This window comes from Oncorhynchus kisutch, linkage group LG26 (assembly GCF_002021735.2).
Source record: "Oncorhynchus kisutch isolate 150728-3 linkage group LG26, Okis_V2, whole genome shotgun sequence".
In the NCBI taxonomy this organism is placed as follows: domain Eukaryota; kingdom Metazoa; phylum Chordata; class Actinopteri; order Salmoniformes; family Salmonidae; genus Oncorhynchus; species Oncorhynchus kisutch.
In genome coordinates this window covers 49803391-49826088 of record NC_034199.2, presented here as the reverse complement: position 1 = coordinate 49826088, position 22698 = coordinate 49803391, and the positions used below count along the sequence as shown (strand labels likewise).

The 22698-nt window shown below is 42.5% G+C and overlaps 2 protein-coding genes across 4 annotated transcripts; both read left to right on the top strand.

Annotated features, from left to right (window-relative positions):
- The first annotated feature begins 273 nt into the window (after positions 1 to 273).
- Positions 274 to 5912, top strand: si:ch211-67e16.3 (uncharacterized). The gene is made up of 7 exons (XM_020461927.2): positions 274 to 413; positions 757 to 905; positions 1728 to 1917; positions 2660 to 2817; positions 3059 to 3109; positions 4995 to 5015; positions 5363 to 5912. Exons 1-7 carry the CDS (start codon positions 353 to 355, stop codon positions 5465 to 5467), a joined length of 735 nt encoding a protein of 244 aa, XP_020317516.1. The 5' UTR covers positions 274 to 352; the 3' UTR covers positions 5468 to 5912.
- Positions 5913 to 13903: 7991 nt separating this feature from the next.
- si:ch211-67e16.4 (uncharacterized) lies at positions 13904 to 21552 on the top strand. Of its 3 annotated transcripts, none has more exons than XR_004205648.1 (4): positions 13904 to 14873; positions 17961 to 18464; positions 18679 to 19509; positions 19621 to 21144. XR_004205648.1 is itself a non-coding variant. In XM_020462220.2 (3 exons), exons 1-3 carry the CDS (start codon positions 14231 to 14233, stop codon positions 19293 to 19295), a joined length of 1764 nt encoding a protein of 587 aa, XP_020317809.1. In that variant the 5' UTR covers positions 13904 to 14230; the 3' UTR covers positions 19296 to 21552. The 3 variants fall into 3 exon arrangements, 1 of the variants encoding a protein (XP_020317809.1); XR_002252285.2 differs by having other exon boundaries at positions 18679 to 20281; positions 20312 to 21144; XM_020462220.2 differs by having other exon boundaries at positions 18679 to 21552.
- The last annotated feature ends 1146 nt before the right edge of the window (positions 21553 to 22698 follow it).

Genomic DNA, 22698 nt, shown 5'->3' with positions numbered 1-22698 from the left:
TATACAGTTACTATCCATTTTAGTGTATGGAATGGTCTTTCATATTCATATGATAATAGACATTAGATATTAAAATAAATGTGAACAGGGCATCACAGTTTCATATGTTTATTTTCAAAATTACATTTAAATCATTCATGTCGGAATCCATCTACACTTTAAACCACTTTACCACTTGGTGTCTGTGACACTCCCCAATGACAGACAAGTATACCAATTGAAGCCCTGTGATAGGAGGAGAGCGAGAGAGTTATGAGGAGAGATTTCCCCTAGTCATCACTGTTCCTTTGGCGTCTGTCAGAGTTAGACTCAGCTAGCTAAAGGTTCAAACCAAAGAAGAAGAAGAGTTGAAATGAGAATCAGACTCCTCTCTGTGGCTGCCTGGCTCTTTACCCTTCTCTGCCCCAGCCACGGTGAGATATCTGGTTTAATGCTTCATTATATACAATATATACATGTCATGTTAATAATGTCATTCATTTTTTGGAAAATGGAGATTGTATTTATTTATATCCACCTGACACATAATAACTAAAAGTCATGGAAATGTATATGTTTATCCTCTTCGACCTGTCTGGGATAAAAGGCCACAAGAAATCTGACTGTCTAAAATATTAATTGTTTTCCATCGATTCATTTTTTATTTTTTATTTGTGAGGAAAAAATGCCACGTTTCCTCAAACAGATGACTTTCCGTTAAGATTCTACAGTATCTTCTCTCTTCTCGTTTCACTCTGACTGTCTCTCCCCTCCCAGAGGTTCAGGTGATGCAGCCTGAGAACCGGACACTTAACCCCGACGGTACTGTCTCCATCACCTGTAGTCACACAGACACAGATAAGCTCTTTGTCATTGACGCCAGGCTGAACAGACTCAATGACTCTGATGTTACCATGGTCTGTCAGGTGAGTGACCTGATCGCGAGCCACCTCACACACTCCGTTCCAGACACTCCCCACTGCTTCAGGTCCCCATGACAGGTGTCCAGACCATGGGGGGACCGAGCACTCTGCTCTCTTTCTCCTCTCCCTGACCATCTGAAAGACGCTCCACAGACCAACCAATCAAAACTCTTATCCATCTATCCATCTACAGACCAACCAATCAAAACTCTTATCCATCTACAGACCAACCAATCAAAACTATTTTAGCCCTGTTTTTTTTAACTGCCTTGATTCTTTAATTCAATTTAATTTAATTCAACTTTATGAATTTATGACTTTATAACTTTAGGAATTTATGACTTTATAACTGAATTAATTTATGACTTTATAACTCCATAACTTCATAACTTTATTAATTTATGACTGTATAACATCATGACTTTATGACTTTATAACTTTATTAATTCATGACTTTATAACTGAATTAATTTATGACTTTATAACATCATAACTTTATGACTTTATAACTTTATTAATTCATACCTTTATAACTTCATTAATTTATGACATCATAACTTCATAACTTTATAAATTGATGACATCATAACTATAACTTTATTAATTTATGACATCATAACTTTATTAATTTATGACATCATAACTTCATAACTTTATTAATTTATGACATAACTTTATGACTTTATAACTTTATTAATTTAGGACTGTGATTTCATTACTTTACAACTTTTGTATTTTGTTTGTCTTTATTGTTTGTTTGTTTGTTTGTTGTTTAGTTTCTGCCTACGTATTGAGATTGTAAATGAAATGTATTATCATTATTAGGTGAATAACAGTCACATGGCTGACTGCACCTACATGAAGGTGACATGGAACCAGTACAAGTTCACATTACACAACTTAAAGGCTGAGGACATCGGTGGTCTGTTCCAGTGTGAGTTCTCCTTGTCATCTACTGTTACCATGATACCCATCCAAACTGTAACAGGGAAACACTCCACCAAACTGCTGCCAGGTTAGTGGAACATTTGCCTTGTACATTTAGACTATGTCCCAAATGCTGTAATACCTATTAGGGTGCACTACTTTTGACCAGGGATCTGGTCTAAATTAGTGCACCATACACTATAGGATTCCACAGGTAAAGCTCCGCCTTATCTCAGCTCACCATGAGCTGGTGGTCACCATAGCAGCACCCACACGTAGCACGTGCTCCAGCAGGTATATTTCACTGGTCATCCCCAAAGCCAACACCTCCTCTGGCCGCCTTTCCTTCCAGTTCTCTGCTGCCAATGACTGGAAGGAACTGCAAAAATCACTGAAGCTGGAGACTCATATCTCCCTCTCTAACTTTAAGCAGCTTACCGATCACTGTACCTGTACACAGCCCATCTGTAAATAGCACAACCAACTACCTCATCCCCATATTGTTTTTATTTTGCTCTTTTGCACCCCAGTATCTCTACTTGCAAATCATCTTCTGCACATCTGTCACTCCAGTGTTAATGCTAAATTGTCATTATTTTGCCATAATGGCCTATTTAAATAAAGGGGAAATATACATATATTTTAAAATAATAATGTACTATGATAATGGTAGTTTCTAGATGTTCCATGAAGTACTTCATAATGTATTATGATAACGTATTTTATTATGTCTAAACTCCATTTCCTCCTCTGTTGTGTTTGCTATACTTCATGTTTCCCAGAAAAGGTTGTGTTTAAAACATTCCATGTTTTTGACTGTCTGTTCCCAGGACTAGCAGGAGATGCTCCTGTCCTCGTGTGTCCTTCCCCTCTACCTGAGTCCCCTGAGGCTGAGCTGATTGACCAACTGAAGTGGATTGTGATTGGCCTGTCTGTGTTCCTCTGCTTCTACAGCTTCACCATCACCTTCTTCTATATCAGGCTGAGGGTCAGGCTCATTATAATATACACCGTTACAGCTGATTGAAATGTCAGGAGAGAAAAACAATCAACAGGCTTCAAGTACAACTTGTGTTAGTTACTTTATATTCATGTCAAAGCCATCCTTATTTCAAGCTATGTTTGTGAAGATTGGAGTTTCTCTTCCTTAATGTTATTCATTGCCAAGCACCAGACTTTTCTTTTGCTTCCTTCCGTGATCTCTGATGTTTTGGGGTCATTTTTTCCAGGTCCTTCGATCTGAGGAGCTGTATGATTCGCTGACATACGTCCCCATGCAGGTTTGGATCCATTATTTTAAATTTTTATGAGAGATCAGATTTGAGCCCAACCAATATAGGACTGGTTTCCTGGAAACAGATTACGTCTTGGACTAGGCTTAATCTGTGTCTGGGAAACGGCCCATTAATGTTTGAAGTGCTGGTTCTGCACAACCTAAAGCTCTTACTCTGAGTTCAAGTTGTTGCAGTGAGAAACATAAATAGTGCCTTCAGAAAGTATTCAGACCCCTTGACTTTTTCCACATTTTGTTACGTTACAGCCTTATTCTAAAATCTACACAAAACCCCATAATGACAAAGCAAAAATTTACAAGATTTATAAACAATTTAAAAACAGAAATACCTTATTGACATGAGTATTCAGACCCTTTGCTATGAGACTCTAAATTGAGTTCAGGTGCATCCCGTTTCCATTTATCATCCTTGAGTTGTTTCTGATACTTCATTGGAGTCCACTTGTAGTAAATTCAATTGATTGGACATGATTTGTGGTGGTGGCAGGTAGCCTAGTGGTTAGAGCGTTGGGCCAGTAACCGAAAGATTGCTAAATCGAATCCCCGAGCTGACAAGGTAAAAATCTGTCGTTCTGCCCCTGAACAAGGCAGTTAACCCACTGGTCCCCGGTAGGCCATTATTGTAAATCAGAATTTGTTCTTAACTGACTTGCGTAGTTAAATTAAAATTCTGTAGAGCTCCGAGACAGGATTGTGTCAAGGCACTGATCAGGGAAAGGGTACCAAAAAAATGTCTACAGCATTGAAGGTCCCAAGAATACAGAGGCCTCCATCATTATTAAATAGAAGTTTGGGAACCACCAAGACTTTTCCAAGAGCTGGCCGCCCGGCTAAACTGAGCAATCGGGGGAGAAGGGCCTTGGGCAGGGAGGTGACCAAGAACCCGGGAGAACCTTCCAGAACCTTGCAGCACTCCACCAATCGGGCCTTTATGGTAGAGTGGCCAGACAGAAGCAACTCCTCAGTAAAAATCACATGACAGCCCGCTTGGAGTTTGCCAAAAAGGCACCTAAAGGACTCTCAGACCATAAGAAACAAGATTCTCTGGTCTGATGAAACCAAGATTGAACTCTTTGGCCTGAATGCCAAGCGTCACGTCTGGAAGAAACCTGGCACCATCCCTACGGTGAAGCATGGTGGTGGCAGCATCATGCTGTGGGGATGTTTTTCAGCGGCAGGGACTGGGAGACTAGACAGGATCGAGGCAAAGATGAATGGAGCAAAGTACAGAGAGATTCTTGATGAAAACCTGCTCCAGAGCTTTCAGGACATCAGACTGGGGCGAACTTTCATCTTCCAACAGGACAACGACCCTAAGAACATAGCCAAGACAACACAGGAATGACTTCGGGACAAGTCTCTGAATGTCCTTGAGTGGCCCAGCCAGAGCCGGGACTTGAACCTGATCGAACATCTCTAGAGTCTTGAAAATAGCTGTGCAGCGATGCTCCCCATCCAACCTGACAGAGCTTGAGAGGATCTGCATAGAAGAATGGGATAAACTCCCCAAATACAGGTGTGCCACGATTGTAGCATCATACCCAAGAAGACTCAAGGCTGTAAACACTGTCAAAGGTGCTTCAACAAAGTACTGGGTAAAGGGTCTGAATACTAAATGTAAATGTGAGATTTCTGTATTGTAGCAAAGATTAAAAAAGCCTGTTTTTGCTACGTTGTTATGGGGCATTGTGGGTAGATTGATGAGGAAAAGTAACAATTTAATCAATTTTAGCATCGGGCTGTAACCTAACAAGACCGTTATAAAAGCATATAATTGAAGCCAATATTTTGGACAATTCTGTACATAATCTTCAAAACAAAATAATGAAAATGTTAAATAATAATATTTCTGTTTTAATTTGTTTCCTCAGCCTAATCAGACCCAACCTACGGTGAGAATATTCAATACACATGCTTCTAACGTTGTCTCAACAGTAGTTCACATGTTTCTAACGTTGTCTCAACAGTAGTTCACATGCTTCCAACGTAAATGCTAAAAGGGTAAATGCTAAAAGGGTAAATGCTAAAAGGATAAATGCTAAAAGGGTAAATGCTAAAAGGGTAAATGCTAAAAGGGTAAATGCTAAAAGGGTAAATGCTAAAAGGGTAAATGCTAAAAGGATAAATGCTAAAAGGGTAAATGCTAAAAGGATAAATACTAAAAGGGTAAATGCTAAAAGGATAAAGGGTAAATGCTAAGATGTTCAAGTTGACACAGTTAATATTTTCTGTATTTCAGACGGGAAGAGGGAACATTAACTCAACCTACATGGATATGAGGAAGGTACCAGTTGGAGTGAGAGGCTCACGATCCATCAACCACAATTCCCAACTCATTTGTTGACCAAGTATAAAGAGACCTTCAACTGATCAGATCAATCAATTAGATTCAGAACCATTCCTTTTGAAGCCTAACGTATGAAAGAGCTGGTCACACTTAAAGGCCCAATGCTTTATTAGTTATTTATTAGTTATACGAATGTATAGGAGGCTTTCTTTTTTTTTTATGTTGCAAGTTGGATGAAAACAATTATTTCTTTACGTTGATGACATTTTGCACGTTGATTCAGCATCATCACACTGAGAGAAAAAAAGGTTTGAAATGATGTGAAAACAAGGTTGCGTTTTTTTTTGCCAAGTGCGATGCTGCTTTACTAGTCTAGAATGTGTTTGATAGAAAGTGCCTAGGTGAGACTTTCCCGACTCGTCACAATGAATGTAGAAACAAAAAAAGTGCTGCTTGTTATTTTCAAATGTAATTGTAATAAACGTATGATGCATATTGGAGAGAGCAGAGTGATATGTGAAATCACCAGCTAAAGGAATTAAGCAGACTTATTTATTTCACAAAAACAAAACAACAACAACAACAATGATTTAAAAGTTTAACAAACCATGTAACTCTATGCACAAGGACTACTTTGAACAATATATACAGAATATGTCACGAAAACACATTTACTAGAAGAACTGTGACGATGCAAAGTTTGATAACACGGTAAATTAATTAATTACGGTAAAAAATTTCCCTTCGTTTTTTTTCTTTTTAGGTCGACCACGTTTTATCAAAACTCTCCTTTGAAATTCCTTCTCCGAATTAAGATTCAAAGACGTCTGAAGAAAATAATGACGTGTCAGCTATGACATCACACGTTGAGTTTGACCGTTTTTATTTTGGTTATTGAACTATATAGTACGTGAGGTGGATTTACATAACAGGGTAACAGAATTTCATCATGGGTCCCTGATCTGTACTACACAGAAATGCATCATTCTGAATATGAATGTCATTCTCGTCATGGTGATGTATCCTAAAATAGATACACAAAGGTAGAAATATGCAATACTCTCCTTTGCATATTTGGGTATTATTCTACACAATGGCTATTATTCTAATGAGCTCCGCCCCTAAACAAGACCAAATATTTGATTGGTTTGGACCGGATCTAATCTGAACCAATCGTAGGTGTCTATGTTTCACAAGTTTGTACATGATAGTATAGTACAGTAAAGCAGCGGTTCTCAAGCTATTTGACCCGGGACCGTTGGTTCAAGATTGTGACACTCCAATGATGTATATAAACCCTGGATGGCCAATGCCATGTATTTGCCAGTGAGAGGGTTTGAAGCCACAGGTCGGCCATATTGGTACTCCCCAGAAGAAGGAGTCCTCCATAGGAATGGATGGAATTCCACTGTATTTCAATTAGATGTTTCAAGGACAAAATTACATGTATTAAAGTATTTTCTTGTTGTTTTGAGGACAGTAAACTTTCAAAAAAATTATACTTGACGGAAAATGTTTTTATATATTTTATAAAAAATATACATATGTTTAGCTCACATAATATAACAGTAGGCTTAAAAGTAGGCTTTCAATTGTCTGTAATGGAATAAACCTGGCAAAAACAAACGTAGACATTAATAAATGCATTTTTTATAGCTTCTAAAATATTTTTGTTACACTGATGGGGGAGTGCTAAGATGGAGGCGCGGTGGCTTCAAAACAGCGCCCTGTCCGTCGTCTAGTGTACATGTGAATGATTGGTCACTACAGCCATGCATTTTCAAAATGCAAGATACAAAAATAAACTGTGTTTAACACCTGGATTTTTAGCTGAAAGTCATTCATGTTAGAAAAGGTTGCTGGATCGAATCCCCTGAGCAAGGCAGTTAACCCACTGTTCCCCAGGCGCCGATGTCGATTAAGGCTGCCCCCCGCACCTCTCTGATTCAGAGGGGTTGGGTTAAATGGGGAAGACACACCTCTCTGATTCAGAGGGGTTGGGTTAAATGGGGAAGACACACCTCTCTGATTCAGAGGGGTTGGGTTAAATGGGGAAGACACACCTCTCTGATTCAGAGGGGTTGGGTTAAATGGGGAAGACACACCTCTCTGATTCAGAGGGGTTGGGTTAAATGCGGAAGACACATTTCAGTTTAGTTGTACAACTGACTAGGTATTCCTGTTTCCTAACCTGGCTAACATTAGCATTAGCCACATAGCAAACATTAGCCACAACAAATTGGATTTCGTAACACATATGTTTTGTAAATTTGTAACATATTGTATGAATTGCCATTCGTAACATATACTCATAAACTCAAAAAGTCATATACTCCTCCTGAGTTTATCAGGAAGTGTATAGGAGATGTTGTACCCACTGTGACTATTAAAACCTACTCTTAACCAGAAACTATGGATAGATGGCAGTATTCGCGCAAAATTTGAAAGCGCAAACCAACGCATTCAAACGTGGGAATATGGCCGAATAGAAACAGTGTAGTTATTCCCTGATCCTCAACACTGGGGCCCCACAATCCCCTCCTGTACTCATAACATGGGATCCCGGTGTGGCGCAGCGCTCTAATGCATCTCAGTGCTTGAGGCGTCAAGCACCATAAATTAATACATATCATACTAAATTGAGTGTGCTGGATTTACGTTTACTATGTTCCGTCGAATCTATGAGACCAGGCTGCTCTGTCTGCACTGAACACTATCACTTTGAAGGGCAGCCTGTCTGCAGAATGCTAGTTGCTAACTAGGTAGCCTCTTTCCCCCCCACAACATATACCAGAATATGTTCCATCTTCATCCCATAATATTGAAGGCAGTACTATGTTACAGCTGTTTATCTTTATACAAATAGCCAGTAGCCACCCAAACTAGGCTTATCTGAAACATGAACATGATCAATCAAATCACCGGGTTATTGCTCTGGCAAAGATGCCTCCGTAGTAGATTTCTGAACTGTATTTTATATGGATAATATAAACGTTCCACTGGTTGGACAGACCAGCACTCCTGTTCTGAGGCTCTTAATCCTTAGATGTAACCTGATCCTAGATCAGCACTCCTGTTCTGAGGCTCTGAATCCTCAGATGTTTAGTGATTAACTAACCCAGCGTGCGTATGAGTGGTTACTAATGGAATCATAATATATATATACGTTCTCTATGCCTATACGCATAAAGGAAGGGATAAGAAGCCAACCATGCTACTAAATACACCATGCTAGCTTACTTAGCTAATTGACACTCTTAGCCGCTGACATAAACAATATTACAGGCTTACTAAAGTCTGAGGGAGATATGGTGTGCTAATTTAAAGCTGTACAGGATTAATACAATGTAAACAATGCCATTTCACATCTGCAGTGAGAACCATGGCACTGTGCCGGAAGTGATGTCACAACTACAGTGAGAACCATGGCACTGTGCAGGAAGTGATGTCACAACTACAGTGAGAAGAGGGCACTGTGCAGGAAGTGATGTCACAACTACAGTGAGAACCATGGCACTGTGCAGGAAGTGATGTCACAACTACAGTGAGAACCATGGCACTGTGCAGGAAGTGATGTCACAACTACAGTGAGAACAGGTCGAAAGAGGCAGCTTTTCGTACAACTTCTGAACTCTACTGCAGTGGTTCTCAAAGTGAGGTTCTGACTTTGTTTTAAAGGTACAAATTCAACATATTTTATCCAATATCTTTGTTGACATTTGGTTACCATAATGACAATTCTGTGGTTATAATTTCACCCTCAAAACAACAGTTTACGGTGATTACTTTTTTTAAATCCAAAGCATTTTCCACATCACCATACGTTGACAAATTACGTTGAAACAACGTCTGAATTACAACCAGCAGTGATTGGGAGTCCCATTGGGCAGCAAACAATTGGCACAGGTTTGGCTGGAGTAGGCCATCATTGTAAATAAGATTTATTTCTTAACTGACTAGCCTAGTTAAATAAAGAAGAGGTGTCACTACAGTCCCTGGTTCAAATCCAGGCTGAATCACAAACGGTGGTGATTGGGAGTCCCATAGGGCGGCACACAATTGGTCGAGGTAGGCCGTCATTGTAAATAATCATTTGTTCTTAACTGACTTGCCTGGTTAAATAAAGATAAGATAAAGGTAACGTTTGAGATCCTACTCACCACTCCACCTCGTCAACATCGCACCACACTGATCTATCTTTGTTTCCATCTCAAAACTTTCCCAGTCAGCTGAAAACTACCTGGGTGTGAGTCACTCAGACACGATTACTGGTTCTTTCATCATCAAACAGGCCACAGCATCGGCACAACATCACGTCCGCACTCATCTGGTTGTGAAGAACTGCTGAAAACAGCAATAACATTAGGTCTACAAGCCTAATTTGTCCGTGTGTAACTCTGTGTTGTTGTTTGTGTGTAACTCTGTTGTTGTTTGTGTGTAACTCTGTGTTGTTGTTTGTGTGTAACTCTGTGTTGTTGTTTGTGTGTAACTCTGTGTTGTTGTTTGTGTCGCACTGCTTTGCTTTATCTTGGCCAGTTGTAAATGAGAACTTGTTCTCAACTGGCCTACCTGGTTAAATAAAGGTGAAATATATATATATATATATATATATATATATTTTTAAACAAGCCTTGATATGTGTCTAAAGCCATATAGGAGTCAACAGTCATGTGTCAGGGTATAGGCCTACCTACTTCCACTGAGAGCAAAGTATATCACTAGGCTTTAAAGTCAATTACTCCTATGTGACATTACATTAAGCCTAATAAATCCAGAATTTGCACAGCAAACCTTTTTACCCAGTAGGCACACCACATCATTCCAACTTGGAAATGTGTGTAATATTTGGTGTTGATCAATGGAGATTTTAACCTATTTTCACCCACTCAAAAAGTCTGTTGAAGTCTGTTGAATTCCCAAAATGTGTTATCGCTATGCTTTCAACCATTTAAAAGCACAACCAAGTTTCAAAATGGGAATAAATTGTCAGATATTTTGTATTTATACAACAAATGAATGTGTTTCCACTGTGCACCATATAACAGCACAACCAGATGAACTGGATTAGAGTTGAGATTACATTTCAAGTACATACTGCAAATGGTAACTGCTGTTGGAGATTCTGCACAGACTATTACAGTAATTGTGAAGATCTCCACAGACCTGCACGCTTTCTATGACGACATAAGAAGACATTTCTAGTTACAGGAACTTCCAAATATGGCCATGGATGATACTCATTTTAAGGTTGAATAAATACTGTTACTTTAGTTGGTAAAATAGTCTTAACTTTAGGATATTTACTGTATTACAAAAGTAATATTGATTTTTGTTTAGTTGTCAACGCAACCAAATATCTAAATTAAAGAATTTACAAGTTTGATTTAATCCTGTTCTTTAACTGTGATTTTTAAGTTGAGATGGAGACATGAATCCAACAAATCAATTATGAATTTGTAAACAAACTGGAATTAAATGTCTCAGATGGAACTATCCATGTAGAAGATACAGCTTCTTTAAAGCTTGATATTTGGTTGCGTTGACAACCAAAGACTTTTTAATATCCAGTTTGTACTACAAACTAAGAATTGATACGTTAGATTCACATATCCATCTCAACCAAACATCTAAGTTTAAGATTAGGACTACAAAATACACTTTAAAGTTTAATTTAGTCCTATTCTTTAGCATTGATATTTGGTTGAGATAGAGATATGAATCCAACATATTAATTATTAACTTGAATATCCAATTTCAATCAGCCAAAGCTAGTCTATTTTTAGTTGGACACTGTGTTGAATTGAAACAGTAGCTGTTGATGACTTCCCTAATGCAATATAGGCCTAAATAGTTGAATTGAAACAGTAGCTGTTGATGACTTCCCTAATGCAATATAGGCCTAAATAGTTGAATTGAAACAGTAGCTGTTGATGACTTCCCTAATGCAATATAGGCCTAAATAGTTGAATTGAAACAGTAGCTGTTGATGACTTCCCTAATGCAATATAGGCCTAAATAGTTGAATTGAAACAGTAGCTGTTGATGACTTCCCTAATGCAATATAGGCCTAAATAGTTGAATTGAAACAGTAGCTGTTGATGACTTCCCTAATGCAATATAGGCCTAAATAGTTGAATTGAAACAGTAGCTGTTGATGACTTCCCTAATGCAATATAGGCCTAAATAGTTGAATTGAAACAGTAGCTGTTGATGACTTCCCTAATGCAATATAGGCCTAAATAGTTGAATTGAAACAGTAGCTGTTGATGACTTCCCTAATGCAATATAGGCCTAAATAGTTGAATTGAAACAGTAGCTGTTGATGACTTCCCTAATGCAATATAGGCCTAAATAGTTGAATTGAAACAGTAGCTGTTGATGACTTCCCTAATGCAATATAGGCCTAAATAGTTGAATTGAAACAGTAGCTGTTGATGACTTCCCTAATGCAATATAGGCCTAAATAGTTGAATTGAAACAGTAGCTGTTGATGACTTCCCTAATGCAATATAGGCCTAAATAGTTGAATTGAAACAGTAGCTGTTGATGACTTCCCTAATGCAATATAGGCCTAAATAGTTGAATTGAAACAGTAGCTGTTGATGACTTCCCTAATGCAATATAGGCCTAAATAGTTGAATTGAAACAGTAGCTGTTGATGACTTCCCTAATGCAATATAGGCCTAAATAGTTGAATTGAAACAGTAGCTGTTGATGACTTCCCTAATGCAATATAGGCCTAAATAGTTGAATTGAAACAGTAGCTGTTGATGACTTCCCTAATGCAATATAGGCCTAAATAGTTGAATTGAAACAGTAGCTGTTGATGACTTCCCTAATGCAATATAGGCCTAAATAGTTGAATTGAAACAGTAGCTGTTGATGACTTCCCTAATGCAATATAGGCCTAAATAGTTGAATTGAAACAGTAGCTGTTGATGACTTCCCTAATGCAATATAGGCCTAAATAGTTGAATTGAAACAGTAGCTGTTGATGACTTCCCTAATGCAATATAGGCCTAAATAGTTGAATTGAAACAGTAGCTGTTGATGACTTCCCTAATGCAATATAGGCCTAAATAGTTGAATTGAAACAGTAGCTGTTGATGACTTCCCTAATGCAATATAGGCCTAAATAGTTGAATTGAAACAGTAGCTGTTGATGACTTCCCTAATGCAATATAGGCCTAAATAGTTGAATTGAAACAGTAGCTGTTGATGACTTCCCTAATGCAATATAGGCCTAAATAGTTGAATTGAAACAGTAGCTGTTGATGACTTCCCTAATGCAATATAGGCCTAAATAGTTGAATTGAAACAGTAGCTGTTGATGACTTCCCTAATGCAATATAGGCCTAAATAGTTGAATTGAAACAGTAGCTGTTGATGACTTCCCTAATGCAATATAGGCCTAAATAGTTGAATTGAAACAGTAGCTGTTGATGACTTCCCTAATGCAATATAGGCCTAAATAGTTGAATTGAAACAGTAGCTGTTGATGACTTCCCTAATGCAATATAGGCCTAAATAGTTGAATTGAAACAGTAGCTGTTGATGACTTCCCTAATGCAATATAGGCCTAAATAGTTGAATTGAAACAGTAGCTGTTGATGACTTCCCTAATGCAATATAGGCCTAAATAGTTGAATTGAAACAGTAGCTGTTGATGACTTCCCTAATGCAATATAGGCCTAAATAGTTGAATTGAAACAGTAGCTGTTGATGACTTCCCTAATGCAATATAGGCCTAAATAGTTGAATTGAAACAGTAGCTGTTGATGACTTCCCTAATGCAATATAGGCCTAAATAGTTGAATTGAAACAGTAGCTGTTGATGACTTCCCTAATGCAATATAGGCCTAAATAGTTGAATTGAAACAGTAGCTGTTGATGACTTCCCTAATGCAATATAGGCCTAAATAGTTGAATTGATTATATATATATGGTTTACTGTACATTTCATTTGATCTGTTAAATCTACCCTTTGGATTGACCTTGATAGCAATAGTGAATCTTTTAAGTTATCAAGAGATCTCTCAATAATTATTTTTAAAGATAACACATTGGCAGTAGTCAGTGACAAATATCACAGTTAAGCAGGGTTTGGCTTGGTTAAAACCCTGGATGGGAGACCAAATAGATAGTTGTAGAGTAGGAGGTGCTGCCCAGCCTATTTGTTTTTTGGTAGTGGATATAACGTTGAAGATCTGATGTTGGTACAAATTCAACATATTTTATACAAGGTTGAAATACTATGTTGATACTATATTGAAAATTGGTTACCATTGATATAATACTGTGATTGTAATTTCACCATCAAAACAACAGTTGATTACTAATCCAAAGTATAATTCACATAGATTCCACATCACAATACGTCGACAAATTACGTTGAAACAATTGTGATTCAACCAGTTTGTGTTGGTCATCAAATATGTATTTTTCCTTCCCGGAACTTAAACCACCAGAGATGACGAACGCATTTGATGAAACACAGGAAATATCAAATGAAGAATATCTTTGTTTACATGGGTCCGAAGAAGCAGGAAACGCTTCAATTTGATTAGTTTAGAAATGATCTAGGCACGTTTTCTTGTTGAATCACTTTGCAAACAATGAAAAACGATCCAATTGTCTTGTTTAGTTAGATCTTTGGAGCATGGTGATGGTGTCAGCTTGCTACGATGGTAGCTAGCTAGCTATCTCGACGTTAGCAACAATCAGTCGCTAGCTAAACAGCTCACGGAGGACGACTGACTATGATATTTGACCTCCGACGTTATTAAGATATTAAAATATTTATAAAAGTTAAGAAAAAAAATGGATATCAGTCTAACAGTTTCCCTAATGCAGGGCCAGATGGGTACCGTGATAGAGAGAGCGGTGAGTGCCGCTGTTGAGACGGTGTTAGGGGAGATGCTGAAGGTGGTCGGTATTAAATTCGACGAGCTGAAGAGGGAGGTCGCAGCAAAAGAAAAGGAGACCGAGAGCATCAGACAGATGCTGGACATATCCCGATCTCAGATGAAGACAATGCGGAAGTACATGAACGCTCTGGGTGCCAGGCAGCAGGAGCACTCTGCCACTTACCAGACCAACCAGAGTACAGCATTCGGTCATTCGGATCCGCATAGACCTCACTGTTCCTCAGCGGCTGCATCCGAGGCAGCACAGTCCTCTGGTTTATCACAACCACAGAGAAGGACGGTTACCAACACCCACACTGCCATTACAAATGGAAACGTACAGTCAAGGAATCAAATCACTATCGCTCTACCCTCTGATAACTTGGCCAGATCCTCCCAACCTTCTGAGAATATTATAAGGGCCACATCATCATCATCATCGTTTGACAGCCATGATGACCTGACTGCCACGGTCTCACAAGCTCTGGAGAGCCCATCATTGATCACCCCTGTCTCTGCAATAAACAGTTCATCAGAGCACCTGGAACCTTTGAAAGGTAAACTAAAATATGCTTTGTTGAGTATGTATGGGTATTTTTCAGTGTTTGCTTGAATATGTAAATTGATGGCCTGGCTGATGGCCCTAGTGACTGAGACCCAGTACGGCCCTAGTGACTGAGACCCCGTACGGCCCTAGTGACTGAGACCAGTACGGCCCTAGTGACTGAGACCCAGTACGGCCCTAGTGACTGAGACCCAGTACGGCCCTATGTGACTGAGACCCAGTACGGCCCTAGTGACTGAGACCCAGTACGGCCCTAGTGACTGAGACCCAGTACGGCCCTAGTGACTGAGACCCAGTACGGCCCTAGTGACTGAGACCCAGTACGGCCCTAGTGACTGAGACCCAGTACGGCCCTAGTGACTGAGACCCAGTACGGCCCTAGTGACTGAGACCAGTACGGCCCTAGTGACTGAGACCCAGTACGGCCCTAGTGACTGAGACCCAGTACGGCCCTAGTGACTGAGACCCAGTACGGCCCTAGTGACTGAGACCCAGTACGGCCCTAGTGACTGAGACCCAGTACGGCCCTAGTGACTGAGACCCAGTACGGCCTAGTGACGATAACGGCCCTAGTGACTGAGACCCAGTACGGCCCTAGTGACTGAGACCCAGTACGGCCCTAGTGACTGAGACCCAGTACGGCCCTAGTGACTGAGACCCAGTACGGCCCTAGTGACTGAGACCCAGTACGGCCCTAGTGACTGAGACCCAGTACGGCCCTAGTGACTGAGACCCAGTACGGCCCTAGTGACTGAGACCCAGTACGGCCCTAGTGACTGAGACCCAGTACGGCCCTAGTGACTGAGACCCAGTACGGCCCTAGTGACTGAGACCCAGTACGGCCCTAGTGACTGAGACCCAGTACGGCCCTAGTGACTGAGACCCAGTACGGCCCTAGTGACTGAGACCCAGTACGGCCCTAGTGACTGAGACCCAGTACGGCCCTAGTGACTGAGACCCAGTACGGCCCTAGTGACTGAGACCCAGTACGGCCCTAGTGACTGAGACCCAGTACGGCCCTAGTGACTGAGACCCAGTACGGCCCTAGTGACTGAGACCCAGTACGGCCCTAGTGACTGAGACCCAGTACGGCCCTAGTGACTGAGACCCAGTACGGCCCTAGTGACTGAGACCCAGTACGGCCCTAGTGACTGAGACCCAGTACGGCCCTAGTGACTGAGACCCAGTACGGCCCTAGTGACTGAGACCCAGTACGGCCCTAGTGACTGAGACCCAGTACGGCCCTAGTGACTGAGACCCAGTACGGCCCTAGTGACTGAGACCCAGTACGGCCCTAGTGACTGAGACCCAGTACGGCCCTAGTGACTGAGACCCAGTACGGCCCTAGTGACTGAGACCCAGTACGGCCCTAGTGACTGAGACCCAGTACGGCCCTAGTGACTGAGACCCAGTACGGCCCTAGTGACTGAGACCCAGTACGGCCCTAGTGACTGAGACCCAGTACGGCCCTAGTGACTGAGACCCAGTACGGCCCTAGTGACTGAGACCCAGTACGGCCCTAGTGACTGAGACCCAGTACGGCCCTAGTGACTGAGACCAGTACGGCCCAGTACGGACCAGGCCCTAGTGACTGAGACCCAGTACGGCCCTAGTGACTGAGACCCAGTACGGCCCTAGTGACTGAGACCCAGTACGGCCCTAGTGACTGAGACCCAGTACGGCCCTAGTGACTGAGACCCAGTACGGCCCTAGTGACTGAGACCCAGTACGGCCCTAGTGACTGAGACCCAGTACGGCCCTAGTGACTGAGACCCAGTACGGCCCTAGTGACTGAGACCCAGTACGGCCCTAGTGACTGAGACCCAGTACGGCCCTAGTGACTGAGACCCAGTACGGCCCTAGTGACTGAGACCCAGTACGGCCCTAGTGACTGAGACCCAGTACGGCCCTAGTGACTGAGACCCAGTACGGCCCTAGTGACTGAGACCCAGTACGGCCCTAGTGACTGAGACCCAGTACGGCCCTAGTGACTGAGACCCAGTACGGCCCTAGTGACTGAGACCCAGTACGGCCCTAGTGACTGAGACCCAGTACGGCCCTAGTGACTGAGACCCAGTACGGCCCTAGTGACTGAGACCCAGTACGGCCCTAGTGACTGAGACCCAGTACGGCCCTAGTGACTGAGACCCAGTACGGCCCTAGTGACTGAGACCCAGTACGGCCCTAGTGACTGAGACCCAGTACGGCCCTAGTGACTGAGACCCAGTACGGCCCTAGTGACTGAGACCCAGTACGGCCCTAGTGACTGAGACCCAGTACGGCCCTAGTGACTGAGACCCAGTACGGCCCTAGTGACTGAGACCCAGTACGGCCCTAGTGACTGAGACCCAGTACGGCCCTAGTGGACTGAGACCCAGTACGGCCCTAGTGACTGAGACCCAGTACGGCCCTAGTGACTGAGACCCAGTACGGCCCTAGTGACTGAGACCCAGTACGGCCCTAGTGACTGAGACCCAGTACGGCCCTAGTGACTGAGACCCAGTACGGCCCTAGTGACTGAGACCCAGTACGGCCCTAGTGACTGAGACCCAGTACGGCCCTAGTGACTGAGACGTAGTACGGCCCTAGTGACTGAGACCCAGTACGGCCCTAGTGACTGAGACCCAGTACGGCCCTAGTGACTGAGACCCAGTACGGCCCTAGTGACTGAGACCCAGTACGGCCCTAGTGACTGAGACCCAGTACGGCCCTAGTGACTGAGACCCAGTACGGCCCTAGTGACTGAGACCCAGTACGGCCCTAGTGACTGAGACCCAGTACGGCCCTAGTGACTGAGACCCAGTACGGCCCTAGTGACTGAGACCCAGTACGGCCCTAGTGACTGAGACGTAGTACGGCCCTAGTGACTGAGACGTAGTACGGCCCTAGTGACTGAGACGTAGTACGGCCCTATTGACTGAGACCCAGTACGGACCTAGTGACTGACCCAGTACGGCCCTGGTGACTGAGACCCAGTACAGCCTTGGTGACTGAGACCCAGTACGGCCCTATTGACTGAGACGTAGTATATCCCTCTATATTCTCCCTGTGTTGGTTGACCACCATGTTACCTCTCTAGAGGAGCCCCCAGCCCCCCTGGACCCCGAGGTGTCTGATGAGAGCCAGAGGAGGGAGGAGGAAGAAGAGTGTCAGGCTGAGTGGACCATCATTACACAGCCACCAGAGACCAGCACAGACCCTGGGGACCAGCTGGTCCTCTCCCCACCCAGGACTGACGGAGCAGATTGCTTTGCCACCATGGCTGCTGGGAGTGCCCAGCCTCAGCTCCAGGTGAAAGAGGAGGAGGCCGAGGTGGAGATCATCTGTATCAAGCAGGAACCGGAGGACGTTGAGAGTTTGCTGTTCAACCTGGCTGCTGAGGTCCTCAACACCCAGGGCAACCTTTTAGACAGGCACACTCAGGGGAGCCTCCTGGACTGTCACAGGACAGTACCCTCACAGGGCCAGAGAGAGAGGACAGTACCCTCACAGGGCCAGAGAGAGAGGACAGCTTCCCTTTCCTCACAGAGCCAGAGGACATTAACAGAGCACACAGTGTTCAGCTCAGCCAGCCCTTGTACATGTGAGTAGAGTAAAGTTCTGCTGTGTTGTTGTTACTGTGTGTCAGTTCAGTAGGATGTTACCTAGCCTGGTCCAAGATCTGTTTGTGTTGTATAGCCAAGTCCTATGATCCTATTACCAGAGGACTTGGCCAGACAGCACAAACAGATCTGGAACCAGGCTACATATTATACACCTGAACTAATGACTTGTTGTCTGTCCTCTTCATTCTCAAGATGGGCTGTCCCAGCCAGTGATGCCCATGTCATGCGGAGTTGCTCCCAGGCCAATGGTGCGTCCGTGGCCCAAAGACCTGAGTCTGTACGAGGAGTTTAAAATGAGACGAACTGAGCTGAGGAGGAGGAGCCAGACCCGTCGGAGGGAGATGGAGAAGAACCTTCCCCAGCCTCTATTAGCTGACCTGGTGAAGGAGAGACGGGAGAAGACCCGGCTCAGAGTGGCCCGCTGGAGAGCCAAGAGGAAGCTGCAGGCCTGCCAACTGACTCAGATGAGCCAGACACAACACCAGGCTGGACCTGGTCTGGGCCAGGGGAACAGTGGGCTGGCGAATCATAGCCCGATTAGCCAACACACACAGCACAAAACCACAGGCCCCACTCAGACTCCGCAGAGGAACCGTGCTGCCCTCTCTCAATCGCAGTACAATAACAGTTTTTTGTACAACAGAAGTCACTGTGAGACTGGGGCTGGTAACGTTAACTACCCTCCTCACCAGTTCAACTCCTCCTCTCGAATGCTGGGACAACACGGAGGACACAATATGGTGGAGCCTGTCATGATATCATCCTCACAGCAGGGCCTCTCACTGACTGACGCAGAGCTCTACCAGTAACAGTAGAACAACAGTACCAGGTCTACTCTACCAGTAACAGGAGAACAACAGTACCAGGTCTACTCTACAGGAGAACAACAGTACCAGTTCTACTCTACCAGTAACAGGAGAACAACAGTACCAGGTCTACTCTACAGGAGAACAACAGTACCAGGTCTACTCTACAGGAGAACAACAGTACCAGGTCTACTCTACAGGAGAACAACAGTACCAGGTCTACTCTACCAGTAACAGGAGAACAACAGTACCAGGTCTACTCTACCAGTAACAGTAGAACAACAGTACCAGGTCTACTCTACCAGTAACAGGAGAACAACAGTACCAGGTCTACTCTACAGGAGAACAACGGTACCAGTTCTACTCTACCAGTAACAGTAGAACAACAGTACCAGGTCTACTCTACCAGTAACAGGAGAACAACAGTACCAGTTCTACTCTACCAGTAACAGGAGAACAACGGTACCAGTTCTACTCTACCAGTAACAGGAGAACAACAGTACCAGTTCTACTCTACCAGTAACAGGAGAACAACAGTACCAGTTCTACTTTACCAGTAACAGGAGAACAACGGTACCAGGTCTACTCTACAGGAGAACAACAGTACCAGTTCTACTCTACAGGAGAACAACAGTACCAGTTCTACTCTACCAGTAACAGGAGAACAACGGTACCAGTTCTACTCTACCAGTAACAGGAGAACAACAGTACCAGTTCTACTCTACCAGTAACAGGAGAACAACAGTACCAGTTCTACTTTACCAGTAACAGGAGAACAACGGTACCAGGTCTACTCTACAGAAGAACAACAGTACCAGTTCTACTCTACAGGAGAACAACAGTACCAGTTCTACTTTACCAGTAACAGGAGAACAACAGTACCAGGTCTACTCTACAGGAGAACAACAGTACCAGGTCTACTCTACCAGTAACAGGAGAACAACAGTACCAGGTCTACTCTACCAGTAACAGGAGAACAACAGTACCAGGTCTACTCTACAGGAGAACAACAGTACCAGGTCTACTCTACCAGTAACAGGAGAACAACAGTACCAGGTCTACTCTACCAGTAACAGTAGAACAACAGTACCAGGTCTACTCTAACAGTAACAGGAGAAGAACAGTACCAGGTCTACTCTACCAGTAACAGGAGAACAACAGTACCAGTTCTACTCTACCAGTAACAGGAGAACAACAGTACCAGGTCTACTCTACCAGTAACAGGAGAACAACAGTACCAGTTCTACTCTACCAGTAACAGGAGAACAACAGTACCAGTTCTACTCTACCAGTAACAGTAGAACAACAGTACCAGTTCTACTCTACAGGAGAACAACAGTACCAGTTCTACTCTACCAGTAACAGGAGAACCAATTAGAGGACACTTGTTTTGTAAGGATTCTATTCCCTATGTGGTGCTCTACTTTGGACAAGGGCCTTTTTGGCTTCCTAGGGAATACTTTGACTTATGGGACACAACCTATTACTTCTGGCTAATAACATGAGATATTTCACATGGAATTGTGTGTCTAACTGTCTAAGACAAATGTATTTAAATGTGCTTTTATTTTAGGATAACAGCCTAATAATTATTTAATTGCTAACAAAAAAATTACCCCCCAATTTTTTTTTTGTACAACAATTCTTTATTAGAGTACATTATTGATGTTAAAATAGAGGCAGTGACCATCCTTACATGTCTAGAAATATACATACTACATGAATAACTGCTAGAATCATAACATGGAGGATACTGTACTGAATAACATGGAGGATACTGTACTGAATAACATGGATACTGTACTGAATAACATGGGTACTGTACTGAATAACATGGAGGATACTGTACTGAATAACATGGGTACTGTACTGAATAACATGGAGGATACTGTACTGAATAACATGGGTACTGTACTGAATAACATGGATACTGTACTGAATAACATGGATACTGTACTGAATAACATGGGTACTGTACTGAATAACATAGATACTGTACTGAATAACATGGATACTGTACTGAATAACATGGGTACTGTACTGAATAACATGGAGGGTACTGTACTGAATAACATGGAGGGTACTGTACTGAATAACATGGAGGGTACTGTACTGAATAACATGGAGGGTACTGTACTGAATAACATGGGTACTGTACTGAATAACATGGATACTGTACTGAATAACATGGGTACTGTACTGAATAACATGGATACTGTACTGAATAACATGGATACTGTACTGAATAACATGGATACTGTACTGAATAACATGGATACTGTACTGAATAACATGGAGGGTACTGTACTGAATAACATGGAGGATACTGTACTGAATAACATGGAGGATACTGTACTGAATAACATGGATACTGTACTGAATAACATGGAGGATACTGTACTGAATAACATGGAGGATACTGTACTGAATAACATGGGTACTGTACTGAATAACATGGAGGATACTGTACTGAATAACATGGAGGGTACTGTACTGAATAACATGGAGGATACTGTACTGAATAACATGGGTACTGTACTGAATAACATGGAGGATACTGTACTGAATAACATGGGTACTGTACTGAATAACATGGAGGATACTGTACTGAATAACATGGGTACTGTACTGAATAACATGGGTACTGTACTGAATAACATGGAGGATACTGTACTGAATAACATGGAGGGTACTGTACTGAATAACATGGATACTGTACTGAATAACATGGAGGATACTGTACTGAATAACATGGAGGGTACTGTACTGAATAACATGGAGGGTACTGTACTGAATAACATGGGTACTGTACTGAATAACATGGAGAGTACTGTACTGAATAACATGGAGGGTACTGTACTGAATAACATGGAGGGTACTGTACTGAATAACATGGAGGGTACTGTACTGAATAACATGGAGGGTACTGTACTGAATAACATGGAGGATACTGTACTGAATAACATGGAGACTGAATAACATGGGTACTGTACTGAATAACATGGGTACTGTACTGAATAACATGGAGGGTACTGTACTGAATAACATGGAGGATACTGTACTGAATAACATGGAGGGTACTGTACTGAATAACATGGATACTGTACTGAATAACATGGAGGATACTGTACTGAATAACATGGAGGGTACTGTACTGAATAACATGGAGGGTACTGTACTGAATAACATGGGTACTGTACTGAATAACATGGAGGGTACTGTACTGAATAACATGGAGGGTACTGTACTGAATAACATGAATACTGTACTGAATAACATGGAGGGTACTGTACTGAATAACATGGAGGATACTGTACTGAATAACATGGAGGGTACTGTACTGAATAACGTGGAGGATACTGTACTGAATAACATGGAGGGTACTGTACTGAATAACATGGAGGAT